Source organism: Acromyrmex echinatior, chromosome 7 (assembly GCF_024713525.1).
Source record: "Acromyrmex echinatior isolate Ae372 chromosome 7, ASM2471352v2, whole genome shotgun sequence".
Lineage (NCBI taxonomy): Eukaryota > Metazoa > Arthropoda > Insecta > Hymenoptera > Formicidae > Acromyrmex > Acromyrmex echinatior.
Genome location: NC_141858.1, coordinates 3,823,499 through 3,839,612, shown reverse-complemented (window position 1 = coordinate 3,839,612; position 16,114 = coordinate 3,823,499). Strand labels below are relative to the sequence as shown.

At 41.3% G+C, this 16,114-nt stretch overlaps 4 protein-coding genes and 1 pseudogene across 4 annotated transcripts; 1 reads left to right on the top strand and 4 right to left on the bottom strand.

The window, feature by feature from the left end:
- Positions 1–2,919: 2,919 nt before the first annotated feature.
- On the bottom strand, positions 2,920–4,487 carry LOC147909014 (uncharacterized). The gene is made up of 2 exons (XM_087407897.1): positions 4,387–4,487; positions 2,920–4,327 (listed from the first exon to the last, which is right to left on the bottom strand). Exons 1-2 carry the CDS (start codon positions 4,485–4,487, stop codon positions 3,778–3,780), a joined length of 651 nt encoding a protein of 216 aa, XP_087264023.1. The 3' UTR covers positions 2,920–3,777.
- Positions 4,488–5,240: 753 nt separating this feature from the next.
- LOC147909013 (uncharacterized) lies at positions 5,241–6,524 on the bottom strand. The gene is made up of 2 exons (XM_087408251.1): positions 5,718–6,524; positions 5,241–5,297 (listed from the first exon to the last, which is right to left on the bottom strand). The coding sequence occupies exons 1-2, from the start codon at positions 6,522–6,524 to the stop codon at positions 5,241–5,243; spliced, it is 864 nt and encodes a 287-aa protein (XP_087264377.1).
- Positions 6,525–11,289: 4,765 nt separating this feature from the next.
- LOC147909012 (uncharacterized) lies at positions 11,290–11,691 on the top strand. The gene has a single exon (XM_087408250.1). It carries the CDS (start codon positions 11,290–11,292, stop codon positions 11,689–11,691), a length of 402 nt encoding a protein of 133 aa, XP_087264376.1.
- A 352-nt stretch (positions 11,692–12,043) lies between these two features.
- On the bottom strand, positions 12,044–14,048 carry LOC147909011 (uncharacterized; annotated as a pseudogene).
- A 499-nt stretch (positions 14,049–14,547) lies between these two features.
- On the bottom strand, positions 14,548–15,779 carry LOC147909010 (uncharacterized). Its single transcript, XM_087407787.1, has one exon. It carries the CDS (start codon positions 15,239–15,241, stop codon positions 14,660–14,662), a length of 582 nt encoding a protein of 193 aa, XP_087263913.1. The 5' UTR covers positions 15,242–15,779; the 3' UTR covers positions 14,548–14,659.
- Positions 15,780–16,114: the final 335 nt, after the last annotated feature.

Genomic DNA, 16,114 nt, shown 5'->3' with positions numbered 1-16,114 from the left:
ACAATCATACGTACACGCGAGAGTGTGTGCATTTGTAGAATACAATTTATACTACTCTGTTAAAAATTCGAAGGAAAAACTCCAAGGAAACTAATGAAGAATTAAAACCTAAATGCTACAGTACTAATTAATTAAATTTTAAAACGTAAAAGCAATACTAAGTGATACTATCTTTCTAATTTACTTTCTTACTAACTCTAATGACATGTATCATTCATATAAAAGATTTAATATCAACAACTATCGCCAAATTAAATTTCCTACCAACCATACTAAATTAAATAAAGAACCCAAGTGTTAAAAGAACACCCCTAAATTTTTATCAAAGAATATTAAGATTTAGAGATCGCTAGTGGACACTTTTTTAAACCAAATTTAGATTTTCCTTAATACATGTTCAATTTAATGTAAAAATAGTTTAATCTAGATTTTAAATGTGATATTGTATATTTTTTTTAGTCTCGCTGAACACTATGCAATCATTCATTTAGCTCTATAATATATGTCTTAAAAAAAATACAATCCGATTAATGTGAAAAAATGACCAAATTTTAAGTTCAAGGTCTATTTCAGCAAGGTTCTAAGCGTTTAAATAGGTTGTTACTCTCCTCAAAATTGTAAGTCTGTTCATTCGGAACAAGATTGGACAATTGGAATTTTCGTGGGACCTCTTACAGAGCCTAAAAGTTGTATTTAATTGGATTATAAAACGTTTTTTAAGATAGAAAAAATCTTTTTCTGTTCTTAAAAAGGTTCTAAATTATATCGCTTTTTGGTTTTGACATCCTTAAATCAAATGCCTCAATTTAATGATAAAAAACTTTTTATTAGAAAAAAAATAAAATGGGTAAATAATAAAAAAAATATGATTTAATTATTAGGTGTTGGAATTAATTCGTAGCGTTTTACAAGTGATGGGAAGTACTTTCATTAATGTATTTTTTAATGCTCATGTGAAATAAATAACATTCTTTCATTAAAAAACGCTACGAATTAATTCCAACACCTAATAATTGAAATAAGCTACATATTATGTAATATGTTTTCTTTATGTATTCATTTCATTTCTTAATAAAGAGTTTTTTATTTTCCAATTGAGGCATTTAATTTGAGAACTTGTAAAAAAATGTTTTCTATCCTTAAAAACAATTTATAATCCAGTTAAATGCAACTTTTAAAGGTTCTGTAGAAAGTGCCGGGAAAATTCTAACTGGATCTTGTTCTGAATGATCAGATCTACAATTTGAGGAGAATAATGATCCATTGGAACGCTTGGAACCTTTCTAAAATCGACCTTTAATTTAAAATTTGATCATTTTTTTCACATTAATCTGTATTTTTAAAGACGTATATCATAGAGCTAAATAAATGATTGCATCGTGCGACCAAAAAAACATACAATACCACATTTAAAAGTCGATTTAATTTTTGCATCAAACATGTATTTAGGAAAATCGAACTGATGACAAATAAATTGATTTAAGAATCGTTTAACCTCTAAATCTTAATATTTTTAAAAATTTAGGAGTATTCTTTTAGCATAAAATGGAAGTTTTTAAGCTGAGAGGCCGATTAAAAACATTTTTTCTTTTTTCCTAATCTAGTATACAGGGTATTCTTAAAAAATGGAATTACCCATTATGATCAGATAGAGTGGACCGAACTGAGTCGAAAAGTCTTCTATCATTTTGCAGCTTGCACAATAAGTTAACAAGATATAATGTTATATAAAATATTAATGTTTAAAGATAGCCGAAAACGTGCGTCCGCCTGGTCTATTACTACCGAATGTACGGCGCGCCGTTCGAGTTACGACGTTTAAAGGCTCGCCTGCTAGGCCATTTTCGCTTTCTGCGGCCCGCGATCGGTAGACCGTACATTCTAATAGTAGGCCGAGCGGACGCGCGTATTTGGCTATGTTTAAACAATAATATTTCGTTAACTATTGTGCAAACTGTAAAATGATACAAGACTTAGTTAGGTTAATTGTCCACTCTAATTTATATATCGAAGTATGTATACCTTTAATCTGTGCCGAAATGCCGACAGTCTTCCTATTAACTATTTCAACTACCATTTGTGACCAATCCAACAAGCGCTTAGTATTATGTCTGTAATCCAATAAGTATTATTGGCTTAGTATTATTGGTATAGGATATGGTTAGTAAGTAAAAAAATGGAAGACCTATACACTACTTTGATATATATTTTAGTCCACTCTACCTGCTCATGATAAGTGATGCCAAATTTTAGGACCGCCCTGTATATATATATATATATATATATATATATATATATAGATATCAATAATTGGCGTCAAGTTAAATTTCATACCAACCATATTAAATTAAAAAATACGATCCAAGTGCTACTTTTATTTTTATACAACGAAATCTATGTATATATATATATATATATATATATATATATATATATATATTTGTATTCCTGTTGAAGAATTTTCTCATTCTAAATGGCTTTAACTCTTATATAAAATTTTTATATCGCAATTAAAAGACGCGATAGTGTCTCGCGTCTAGTGAACGCGTAGCGCGAGACCGCCCCGTGTCTTTACACGAGTCAGCGAGTTGCGAGCATCCGAGATTTTTGGTTTTTTAATAAAAGATGTTCAGATCGACTTTTGAGTAAGTAGATATACTAGGCGGGTTCTAAGCCATGGGGCTAGAGGGGAATGCGGGGTGCGGGGAAGTACTTGTAGGCGCGGGGAATACCTAACGCGGGGGAAAGAGGGTGAAAGGTCTAATCTCCTACACAATAGGGCTCCTACACAAAAGGGCTCCTTTTTTTTGTTATCAAAATTAATAGATCATGTTTTTCTTTAAAAATGCATTGATAATAAAGGTTTGAATTTGACCATGACATATTTTTCTTTTCTTTGAAAATGTATCGATAATAAAGGATTGCATGTTAGAGAAAGATAGAATGCGCGTGCTACGAGTGAAGAAAGGATGGAAGAATTAATAGAGTACGAGATTAATAGAATACGTTCTTTTGTATGATACAGTTTTTCAATTTTTATGGTTTTTCCTGGCGCGTCGAGGCAAAGGATGGGAAGTAAAAGACAATACACATGAAATAAGGCGAACAAAAAATGTTTTATTTACATCTTATTACGTCGGTTTTCGTACTTATTAAAAACTAAAGCTAATAGTTCGCAATCGATGAGCCGATGTCCATTGAAGATGTCGCTGTCACATATAATGTTCTCAGATGCGATGTTGGAGAATCGCTTATAATAAAGGCTTGCATGTTAGAGAAAGATAGAGCGCGTGCTATGAGTGAAGAAAGGATGGAAGAATTAATAGAGTACGAGTTTCTTTTGTATGATACAGTTTTTTCAATTTTTATGATTTTTCCTAGCGCGTCAAGGCAAAGGATGGGAAGTAAAAGACAATACACATGAAATAAGGCAAACAAAAAATGTTTTATTTACATCTTATTACATCGGTTTTCGTACTTATTAAAAACTAAAGCTAATAGTTCGCAATCGATGAGCTGATGTCCATTGAAGATGTCGCTATTACATATAATGTTCTCAGATGCGATGTTGGAGAATCGCTTATAATAAAGGCTTGCATGTTAGAGAAAGATAGAGCGCGCGTGCTATGAGTGAAGAAAGGATGGAAGAATTAATAGAGCACGAGTTTCTTTTGTATGATACAGTTTTTTCAATTTTTATGGTTTTTCCTGGCGCGTCGAGGCAAAGGATGGGAAGTAAAAGACAATACACATGAAATAAGGCTAACAAAAAATGTTTTATTTACATCTTATTACATTTTCGTACTTATTAAAAACTAAAGCTAACAGTTCACAATCAATGAGCTGCTGTCCATTGAAAATGTCGCTATCACATATAATGTTCTCAGATGCGATGTTGGAGAATCGCGTATACTTGGTATCTACCGTATCGATGAGTCGAGCTAATCGTTCGAATGTTACATCGACACACCCGTTAAAGTCAAACATACGGCGTAGCGTCGTTTCGGTCATCATAATGCGTACCGATGAAGAATCGAGACGTATGACCGTAGCATAGTTCAGCATGAAAACACTGATGATTAGCGGTCCAACGCTTATAAAATTATCCTTGTATTCATTTCGAAACTGCTTATAAATATTTCCTCGCTGCTCGTAGAGACTCTTCCATGTTTCGAGAGATAGCGATAATTCGTGTCCGCGATGATCTCCAAGGACGATCTCCACATAACTCGGTGGGCCAACGTTGATTCCAATTTCCAAAAATTTGTAGCCCGTATTCGTCAGATCGTAACGTCTGCTCAGTAAACGCACTGCACGATGCTCCGTACTGTGTACATACATAATGTTAAAAAACGTTTCTTTTATGTATAGAACGTTGGAACTTACATGTTATATTCCTTCTTCACATCACACGATGCACTGTTCTCTTTAGCGTACATTTTTTTTTCGACCGTTCGTATAAGCGGGTATCGTAAGACTGATTGCATCCGTGTAAATGGTAATACTTCTGGAATCGATGAGAGAAGATAGGTTCTCCCCCTCTTTTCCAAAAATTTCGAACATGTTGCGACACGTTTTATCAAGTCTTTCTACATATTTTCTTTATCACGAATTTATACATACGTTTATACATACATACATACATACGTTTATACATACGTTTATTCACACATACGTTTATACATACGTACATATGTTTATACACACATACGTACGTTTATACATACGTTTATACATTACAAAGGAAGGGAAAAGAAATACATAATAAATATGTTAATGTATTTTTATTTAAAAAATTCTTTTGCAACCACCAGTTATATATTTTCAAAACATTTTGTAACGCGCAATTCTTAACATGTTGTCCATATCGTATAATATTAGTAACATCTAGATTAGATAAAGATTCCATGTCTTCGTAAACTGCATCCAGGGTCTCAATGTAAATGCATTCTCGCTCATCGTCCAAAAGCAAGTTCCACAGCCATGTTCGTTTTTCGCGTCCCTTAACGTACACGATAGCATCATCTTCAAATACAGCTACTGTGATCAGACGTTTCGCCTCGTTGTACGGGATCGTCCAGTCTTCCCATTGCAATCCATGGTGATAAGCAATCAACCAGGAGGCGCAAAACCTGTCGGATCTTGTCAAAAGTTTCCATGGCACAGGACTCGTAAAAATGTAATGCGTGAGAACGGTCCCCTGTTTCAGCACCGCCACTTCCTTCACGATAAATTTCTTATTAACGATGAATCCTTGCAGATCCACGAACGTTGGCATGAGCATGTTGTCGAGAAGACTGCAGTCGATTATGGTCGTATCGTAGATCTTATCGTGTTAGAGGTGCACTTAGGTTGGTCAATGGATTATACTGAATCACGCGATCGTGTATGATGAGACAATAGGCTGTTGTATTTGCAGGTACATCCTCTTTACATTCAAAGTCTAATCGCACGTCCACGGTGCCACTCTTGATTGATTCGTTCTGTCGAAAGCAATCGATGATCACGAATGGACCATAACGTAAAAAAGTTGTAAAGGTGAGACTCGGCTCGAGATACTCGTATCCGTAGTAGCCCTTGCAGAAACGCGCGTACAATTCGTACAGAATCGCACATCTGTTTTTGTCAAAATCCAGATTCAAGTCATCGTACGGATAACATTCCGAATTCAGGTAAAGTTTCGCATTGGTTAATTTGCAGTCATCGAATCGACTTACATCCTCGGACATGATGTTTTTTCGACCTGTTTGCATAGCGAAAATAACGTAGCGCGGCTTCTCGAGCTGAGTAGCCGTCTTGATGGCCCACGAATGCTTGGTTGTGCTCTGCAAGAGTGGAAATTCGTACAAATCCCACGAGCGAAAAGCCATGCTCAGATATCGTCCGCTCTCCAAAGCGCGCAACATCGACAGCTTATTTATCTCGCTCAATAACACATGCGGCATTCGCCACTGTACTTTGAATAATTCGAGCGTTGGCTCTACCGCCGGATCTCCCGTCAGACAATTGTTGCGCGCTCGTATTAAAATCAACTCGTGACGAGCGTTAATCACCATGCGTTTGTAATCTTCGCAAAATCCCAGCAGTACGTAGAGCGGTACACAGAAATTAAAATATCCGGTTGCAGTAGTCTGCGCATCCCAGCCGGCATTCCGTAGAATCACGCTTCTGTCGGATGACACTGTTACATAGTTTTTGAGCGTGCTAGTTATACCCACATTTCTATTACGATCAATCTCCACACCATTGAGTTCATATCGAATCTCATCGAATATGAACGCGACATAATTATTTGCCAATGCCACATGAGCATCTTGGACAGCTTTGTTCTTCGTCAGTTTTCCCTCGACATATAGAAAGCTTTCGTACGGCAGTGCGTACAGATCCTGTTGCTGTATAGGTATTCTTATTTCGTCATTGTACCCGAATGTTGTATTAGCGAACGGATTGTACGTGTGAGTCTCAATCTTGACGATGCGATCGTCAATGATCGGCTCATCTTTAATGTTTAAGATATCAGTCATCTTAAAAGTTGCGCACCACGAATCCCAAAGATTGTAAAAATTTAACGTTCGACGCACTGAGCTTCTTCTTGCTGACGCAGTTGGATGAGCGAGCGTTATCGAGCGGTGATGTTACTAGCTTTGTAAAGAATGCGTTATCTCTCTGCGTGCGTTCCGCTCCGTTCAATACGAGCATCTCACGCTCGCTGTCGCTGTCGCATGTGCAATCTGACGGTGATCTCCTCTCCGCGAAAATCGAGCAATCGTCCGTTCTGGTCGATGACGCGTATCGTTAGATCCGTAATGCTCCGTACCGTGATCGGCAGGTAAATGATCTGCGTCGGCCTCTCCGATATCTTATATCCTGGTGGCACGCTCGGTGAAAATTCGTGTATCGTGTGCGCGCTTTTGCCGTTGCTGTACGCGCCCGCGGTCACGTTACACTCTACGCGGATAACGTTTACATTCATTATGTTGATCGACATGTTCGATTCGTGTCATCTTCGTGGTTGCAGCATACGCTTCGACGAGAATCCCAGCAGCGATCCAATGCTGTTGGGCTTGCCAAAGTTTATTCTGTATGCACATTTAATCTCGCATCTCATCGTGTTGTAGTTTGCGCGGAGCGTAATCGGGTATTCTCCACCCTCACAATTATCATCAGTGTCATTGTTGTTGATGTTGTTGTTGTTGCTGTTATTGTTGTTGTTGTTGTTGTTGTTGTCATCATGCACTACGTCAACGGTTTCAAGTGCGTTGCGGTGCAAATGTCTCCGTAAAATCATACGTTTCAAAAATTCATTTATGTCTCGCACTTCGTACGAACCTTCGGGAATTGTAATTTTTGCATCGTCTTTGCCAAAATAAAATTTATTGTTCGACGGAAAAAAGGGTTCGAAAATTACTGGATTTTACACCCCCTCGTCTTTTTTTTTAAATTTTCACGGGGCTCCGTTTCCGGAAAGGGGCCAGACACTTTGGGACCCCAAATTTTTGATTGTACGTCTGAGGGGAGTAAATTGTACTCTATGTCATGGGCACCGTTCTCGAAATTTCGCATAGTTCCTTGGGGGTCGCAAAGATTCCAAAAATTCCCCAAAGTTATGACGTGGTTTTCCTTTTGGGGTTTTTGCCCCCCATGAGCCCCCGGCCCCGGGGCCCCTTTTTTCCCGGATTCCCCAAATACCGCTTTGGTTTTCGGTCCCCCACCCCTTTTTTTTTAAATTTTTTAACGCAAAGGGGACCCCCCCCAAAGATGATCGGGAAGGGGCCCCCCAAAAGGCAGTCCAATTGCCCTTTGGGTTATTTGCACCCGAGGCCCCTTTTAATTCCCCCTTTTTGGGCCGTTTTTTTTTCTTTTCGCCCCCCCTTCCCCTGTCCGCGTTTATGGGGGCCGGAAAATGGGGCCGCCCCCATATTTTTTAGGGCCCCCAGATCCCCCCCGCAGCCGGGGGGGTTTCCCCCCGGCGGGTGTCCCTTTTGTCCCCTCGAGCTGACGTCGGCGGGGTTTTGGTATTTTTTCCGGGGCTTTCGCATGCGGCCCCCGCCCCCAACAACCCCCCGACCCCCCCCAAATTTAAAAGAAAAGGGGAAATCTTTCCGTTTTCCCTTTTGGAATACCCCCCTTGGGGGGGTTTTTATTTCTTCCCCTGGGGGTTTTTCTTTTTTTTTTGATTCTGTCCCCCCCTTTGGGGTCTTTGGTTTTTCATCGCTCCCAAAACCCCGGCACCCGCGGCCCCCTTTTTCCCCGAAAACCCCGAATCCCCCGGGGTTTTGGGACCCGTTTTTTCCGGGGGCCCCCCCTTTTCGAGTTTTTTGGTCCCCCGCGGTCTAATTGGGGAAACCCTTTGCTTCGAAATACCCCAAGTCGTTTTCCCTAAAACCCCGCGTCCGGGGGGTTTTTACCCCCACGCCCCCTCGGGAAAATTCGCCTTCAAACCCCGGCCCCCGGGCCAAAAAACTGGTCCCCGGAATATGAATAAAAGGGGAAGCGGTTTTCGTTTCTTTTTAAAAAAACTGCCGCCCGACGCTCCCCTTGGGGTTACACCCCCTTTATCAAAGGTGCGGGCCCCGGGGGATGGGGGGCCCTGCTGGGTTTTTGTATGCTCGTCGCAGCCAAAAAGTTTAACCTCCAATCCCCTTTCCCCCCCGGGTTTCCGGAATTTTGCCCCCACGTTCGATATGTCACCGTCCCGCTAAAATACCCTTTGGATATCTGGGGCTGTCAGTTTTCCAACCCCGAATGTCGAAAGGATGAACAGCAGGGGGATCATTTTGCTACTGCGCGACTCGAATTCGCGCCCCTTTTTAAAATTTTTCGTTCGAGAGGCGTCCCTTAGGGGGGAGCAAAAATTCGTCCCAAAACCGTTGCGATACGGGGTAAAAAAAACTGTGAGAAAATCGAAAAATGAGGGAAAAGGCGCGTGGAGAAGCGCAAAAAACGGCGAAATGCCCCCAGTACTATACGCGGATCATTTGCGGCCCAAAAAATTGGGTTTTAAAACCCAAAAGTTCTCAAAAGGGTTACTCGAGAGCCCGAATGGCGTGCGTTTTGAAAACGTGTAGGGCCCAAAATCTTTTTAAAAAAAAGGGGTCGTTCTCGAAAATTTTTTTACTTTTATTGACAAAAAGATTTTTACTTCCCCCACAACACCCCCTTTATTCCACCGACGGGGCGCGCCAAAAAATTTTACTTTATCTTGATGACGTGGCTTTTTGACCGGGGCGGGGAGAAATTTTTATGGGGTCGCCACCCCGAAGGGGCGATGTTTTTTATTTCGGGCAGCATCCCAGGTCCCCAAAAAATCTGATACTTTTCAAGCGAACCTACGTCCTTTCAAACAGGACGGGGCCAAATTTAAAAAACGTTTAAAACGATCAGTGAATACTGACATTTTCGACGAGAATTTTTCACTTTTTTCCCCCGATTTTGGCGAAAAAAAATGGTTTTTAGTGAAAACAAAGACAGAAGCTCAAACCCCGGGCGTTTTTAAAAAAGGGTTTAACGATTTTTCCCATCCGTAACGTGTTTTAGACGTTCCGGGGCCTTTTACCCCCCGAAAAACCCTTTTCGAAGGGGGGGCGGGGTAAAAAAAACGCGGGGAAAAATCGAGAAGACGAGTGGTCGACCCGGGAAAAAAAATTTGCGCTCTGAAAACCGGTAAAAATCGGGGAGGGATCGCTTTTTGGGAAAAATTTTAAACCTTTAAAACGACCGCTGCGCCCCTTTTGGGGCGCAACCCCACATGCGCGCTACAAAAAAAAAATCGACGACGAAGGGGCAACGTCTGCCTCTAAACGTGGAGGAAGGAGGAAAGGAACAAGAAAGGGGGGCAGAAAACGAAAAAGACGTTCGAGCGTTCCCGAAATCTGCTAAATCCCCAAAAACGATCGCCCAAAAAAAAAAGGGGGGACAGCCCCTAACCCCCACACCAGTGCCAAAAAGTACCACATAGAGTCTTTTAGAATGTTTTCGGGGAAAAAACGGAAGACTCGTTGGACGAAGATTTAAAAAAAATTTTTCAAAACCAAAAGGAAGGGGGAGAGCGTTACGACCGGGTTTTTGGGCCCCCCCGGGGCAAAAAAATGTCGAGCTGCCCCCAGGGGAGGCAAAAAAAGAGAGCGGGGTTGGGGCCCCGTACGGCATTTTTTACACAAAAGGTGGACGTGTTTTTGGAAAAAACTTTCGTATGGATGACGCGGACCCCAAATAATTTCGTTTTGGGGGACGATCCCCCCGGGAAACCCCGGGGTTTTGAGTTTTTTTTTTAAAGGAATTCCCAAGTAATCTCTAAAAACCCCGGGGGACGATATCACAAAACAAGAGCCGCTGTTGGTGGGGAAAACGCACAAACCCCAAATACCCTTTGAGGGGGGATTATTTTTGGAAAAGGGGATAAAAAATAAAAAAATGGAATCGCACCGGTTTTTGCGAACCCCCCCAAAAAAAAGAAAAAAAATTGGGGAAAAGGGTTACCCCCTGCAATGTGCCCTTTTAAGAAACCCCAATCGATTTTTGAGCCCGGGATGTCCCAACAGGGGTGGATCTTTTACATTGCTCGACGCTTCGCCCCCCAGGCAACAACGCTCCCCCAAAAAGAATGCTGTTGACACGAGGAACTCGCGGGGAACTGGTTTTTTTATTTTAAAAATCGATAGCAAGGAAAAAATTTTTGTTTGGGGAAATCAGCAGAAAAAAAAATTTTTTTCGTACTCATGGGGTTTTACGTCGAATCATGAAAAAGAAATCTGAGAAAAAGAGAGAGAAAATTAGCTCCGAGAGACGTCGATTCGTTGAGGAATTGCACGCTCCTGCGAGAAGAAATTTTCCGCGAAGGCGCGTCATAGTTCGGGGATACGACGATCTGTGGCAGGCTGATGTCGTTGAGATGCGTCCGTACTCAGGTTTTAACAGAGGCCACCATTACATACTCACCGTCATCGATGTGTTGAGCAAATACGCGTGGGCCGTACCACTCAAGAGCAAGGGTGGAAGCGAGACGGCTAACGCTATCGCTGAGATCGTTCGAGAGAGTAGAAGATGTCCAAAAAATTTACAAACGGATATGGGGAAAGAGTTTTACAACGCTGATGTGCAGAAAATCTTGAAAAAGCACAATGTTAATCACTATTCCACGTATTCGACATTGAAAGCGTCAGTAGTCGAGCGGTTCAATCGCACGCTTAAGAACGATATGTGGAAGATGTTTACGCTCAATGGCAATTATAAGTGGGTCGACGAGCTGCCGCGTCTCCTGTCAGATTACAACGCGCGCAAGCCATCGGCATGCGACCCGCCGAAGTAACTCCCGCGATCGCCGAAAGACTCTTGGACACGGTGTACAGCGCGATAAAGATCGCGGGTCCTGCAAAATTCAAAATAGGCGATTCGGTACACGTGAGCAAGTACAAAACGATTTTTGAGAAGGGTTACACGTCAAATTGGACCACCGAAGTGTTTACGATCGTTAAGGTGCAGCGTACCAATCCTGTAATCTATTTACTCGAGAATTATTGCGGAAAATCCGTCGCTGGAGCGTTCTACGAGTATGAGTTGCATCGCGCTACTCATTCAGACGTGTATCTCGTGGAGAAAGTACTGCGCAGGAAGGGAGACAAGGTGTACGTCAAGTGGCTGGGATTCGATGAATCACACAATTCATGGATACACAAAAACAATGTTATTTGATAAAAATTTTGATTCATGTATTTTATTTCTACATATAAAAAAATATATCAATATAAGTATATAAACTAAGTATATTTTTTATTACTTCCCATTCATCTTCGTTTTTGCAGTATACAGATATAAAATACGTATATAAATGTATGATACATGAAAATGAAAATAATAGTAATACATAATAAATGATACTACATAAAACGTAATAGTAATACTTATATAAATGTAAAAAAAAAATGCATTACGTGTAAATTATATTGATAATAGTAACATGTACACTGTATGAAAATGTAGAAAAAAACATAATAGTGATATAAATGTTGATACACACACACACACACACACACACACACACATATTACAAAGGTATCCGCCAATGCCCCCACGGTAACGTCTCCGTCGAGTCTGGTACGATGTATCGTTTGTCATCGTATGGACTTAGAGCGATTTTCGATTCGGATATCGTGTACACATCGTGCAGTTTAGATCGTATACACGATTGACGACGAGTCATTTCAATCTCTTCATTCAAACACCGCGTGTAATCGTCGAACGTTATCGTTCGCGCTACGACGTTACTCTTTACGCCTTTCGCTTTTTTTAGTTTCTCTCTTGCCATCCACCTTCACCGCGTACATCTTCGCTCTGAGACCAACGAATTCGGTCATTATCACACCGTTATTTTCGTCTTTCATCAGACCAGGTACTTTTTTGTTCGCGAGAGGCATACCGTACGCGTTGTCCATCGGATAATCACTCGTGTCGAATCTAGCGATGTCACGTTTCATAGTCTCGTAAACGTTCTCGCACTCGACGTTGTATACAAGACTGTCCGTGTCGGTGTACATAATTTTACATTTGTCGCGAAATAGTGGTAACATATACTCGTGATGAAATTCGTACAAGCAGACTTTCGATATGTCGAGTATACACCTCGAGTTTGCGCAGTTCGACGGCGATTAAATTTTCCGCAAAGATGCTACGGCTGTGGAAATTCGGTTTTGCGATCATTGTCTCCGCACCGTACCGTCCGTCCCATTTTGTTAATAATTTTACGTCAACGTGATTGCGCACATTCTCCATAGTTTTACCGAATACCGCGTTGTTCATTAATTTATATAAATTTTTCTCGAAATCATTTTTTGCGCGAATTCTGAAATTTGTATTGAGTTCAATATAATCGCGAAGCCATGGAGATTGCGCGAATTGTAGTACTCGATGAATCTTTGTTACGCGAAGACCGTGACGAGTACATTGCTGTAGGTTGCGGTAGTGGATGACGTAACGCTGTTTATCGTACAGCGTCGCTAAAAGTTTAGCCTCGCGCTTGCCGGGCGGCTTCGCGCGTCGGACAAAACGGCAGGTCAGTGTGCAGATTGTGTAGATGTTGTGGATACTCGAGATCGACTTCGAGAATGTAACCGATGGATGAATCCAGAGCGATCGCACTCAAAATTCGCAGCGTCTTCGACCCATCGAAATTCGGCGTATGGCAATGGTTGACACATCGCCCATCCGTATAAATTGTTAACATCGTAGTACATCAAGTACGACGATGGTTCCGATGAGTCGTACGAACGCATGTACTTGTTATTAGCCTGTGCGTATCTACTGGAACATTGACTGAGACCACCGCGTATACCGCGCTCGATGAACATTACCATATCGATGTCGGTGAATAACTCGAATCTTATACACGTATGTTTTAGCATCGCATCTCACGTGAAACCAGGCAATGTATAGTAATGCGCAGGATCGAGACCGTAACTCGCGACACAACTTTCGCGGAAATTTTCGAAAATGTCGGCCAATAACAAGACATCAGTTTTCAAGTACAGATCACTGTACTCGCCGAGCGTTTGAATGGAGAATCACTTCCAGACGTTCACGGCGTGAGCGTAATCGCTCTCGGATACTGTATCGCCTGTCAACGAACTGAAAAATAATTCGCACGGTGGTAAGCTCGTGTCCTGCAATTTTTCGACGCGATCAATGTACTCGTACGGAAAGACACCTTTTCGTGTGAGTAATTCAAATTCTTCATCTGATAATGTTGGAAATTCGGAACGTACAATTTTTAATTTGTCTCTGGTTAAAAACGATGTCAATTTATCGAGGCTTGCGTTTAGAAATTTTAAAGAATCGATAAATCGTAATTTTATGCAATTTTTCTGAAAATTCTTTTCATTTGTGTCTTTGGTGCTATCGACATTTTTAGTGAATGAAATATATTTTTCTTTAGTTATCGGTAATAAACTTATATGTCCTTCGAACGCGGTAGCAATTTCTTTAATTATAAAATGCGCGTCGTAGCCTGATAAATTGTGAAAAACGATCGGAATATAAAATGAATTTTTATAATTTAAATTACAATTTGCATGCGCTGGACCACGGAATCTACCAGTGAGATGGCAATGATCGGAACGAACGGTTTCTCGCAAATATGGCAACGCGTCGTGCTACGGTACGCCTCCAATTGTTCTTTCGACAACGTTTCCATGGGTACGTTGGTGGATACTATATTTTTAACTTGATGCGCCAAATCATTGAGTTGTCGCGCGAACCACGTTATGCAATCTTCATCGCGACGGAACCGATACAATGATAACGCGTCGTTGTATGAACATCGCACGTAGTATCCTATACTAAATACCTCGTGCTGTTGATGCGTACGACGATGACGATGCATTTTCCCTTTCAAGTTCCATCTTCCGTAGAACGCACTCCAAATCAGCAGTAGACGATGAATGGGGCGCTCTGCTTATTGCAGTGGTTCTCAAATTCAAGCCACTTGTCGTCCACGCTCGGCAGTTTGATAGCGAAGTCGTTCATCTTTTCGCAGTCCATTACGTGCGACTGCAATTTTTCGTTGGTATTGAAGTAGTGCATGCATCTGAAAAAAGAAAAAAAAATTATAACTATTACCATTATTTTATTAATGAGACGGAAAATTATAATAATTTTTCATGTATATTTACCGATCGCAGAAAAATTTCTTGTTCTTTTTTCTACTAATCTGCGAACTCACGAGACGGGATAAGTTTTTTATCCATGCAAAATGTCCAATACCATCGTTGCGTGGATCTTGCACGTACAGCATGTTGACGTGTTTCTCCTTCTTTTCATTGGTGAGTCGCAGAGGAAGGACCTGTTTATTCTCAATGCCGTACACGTTGATCGACACCGCGTTCAACCGTTCGAATTTATAAATATCCTTTAAAGTGATTGGAAACTCAATGTTTGCGAGATTTAGTACTGTTGTATAATGTGGATATGACGATTCCCAATTTACATATGTTTCTGCAGGGTACAGAGCGGCGACTACCGACCACGCGAAACATGCATTGTCTGCCGAATGAACACTGATCACCGCCCGTTTCGTCACTATTTCTCGTGGCACTTCGATGTGACATCCCGCGTGCATTGGATTATGTTTATTTACATTCACTATTAAATTAAGGATTCGCGACAATGCCCACCCGCTGTCGCGTTCCTGGAATTCTTCGAGCGATGCTAGGATAGGCTCGACGACGTGTCGCTCGTACCACTCGTGCATATCGGTGCAACGATATATTTCGCTGTTCTTTGTAATTATGCTCTTATTGGCACGTTTATCCTTCGTCGCAAACTCGCCATTGAACGCAGTATTCACTTTTGCGCTACCGTGTCTTTCTACTGCGTCTCGCACACGCTCGAACACTATTTCCTTCGCGTCTTCAAAAACCGTCGCGGCTCAATGTGATTAGAGTTTATCACAGCACCTGTCGATACACGATTTTCAAACGCGGCGTCGATCTCTCGCCAGATGAGAGATCTTTCGTCGCGATTCGCGTACTCGCCACTCGCGTAGTCGCCACCAATGTGCATGAAACGTTGCTCCAATTGCACTTTTGCACTCGCGAGTCGTGCGATCCTCGCCACCATGAATTGACTGTATCCAACGGCGAGACGCGGACGCTTGGCACGACAAAGTTCTTCAAGCTGCTCGATGCACTCGTCACATCGTTGCAGCCACGCGAAATATTCCACCAGAGTAGCGACCCGGCTGTTCCAACAATTCGCGTACTCGCTCGTGATTTTCCATGTCTTTTTTTTTTACAGTCTTTAGATCACACTCTTCTACGGAGCACTTGCATGTGATTCATTCACAATACTATTCGCAATAGTTTTTTTCAATGTGTGCACTGTGGGCACTTGTTGCATGGAAATATAAGGTATGTTGGTAGTCTGCAATTTGTGCAAGACTGACCACTTAGCGCGTAAATATGTCCAACATCGTGTTTCCTATTATGAGATACAATCCTGCGATATCAGTCTCATTCAAACGTATCATGCATTCTGCACATATACGTAAAGCACCATCCGTCGTTATATAATAACAATGGATTATACAATGTTTTGTATGGTTGTTCAGTGCACGGATTTCTGA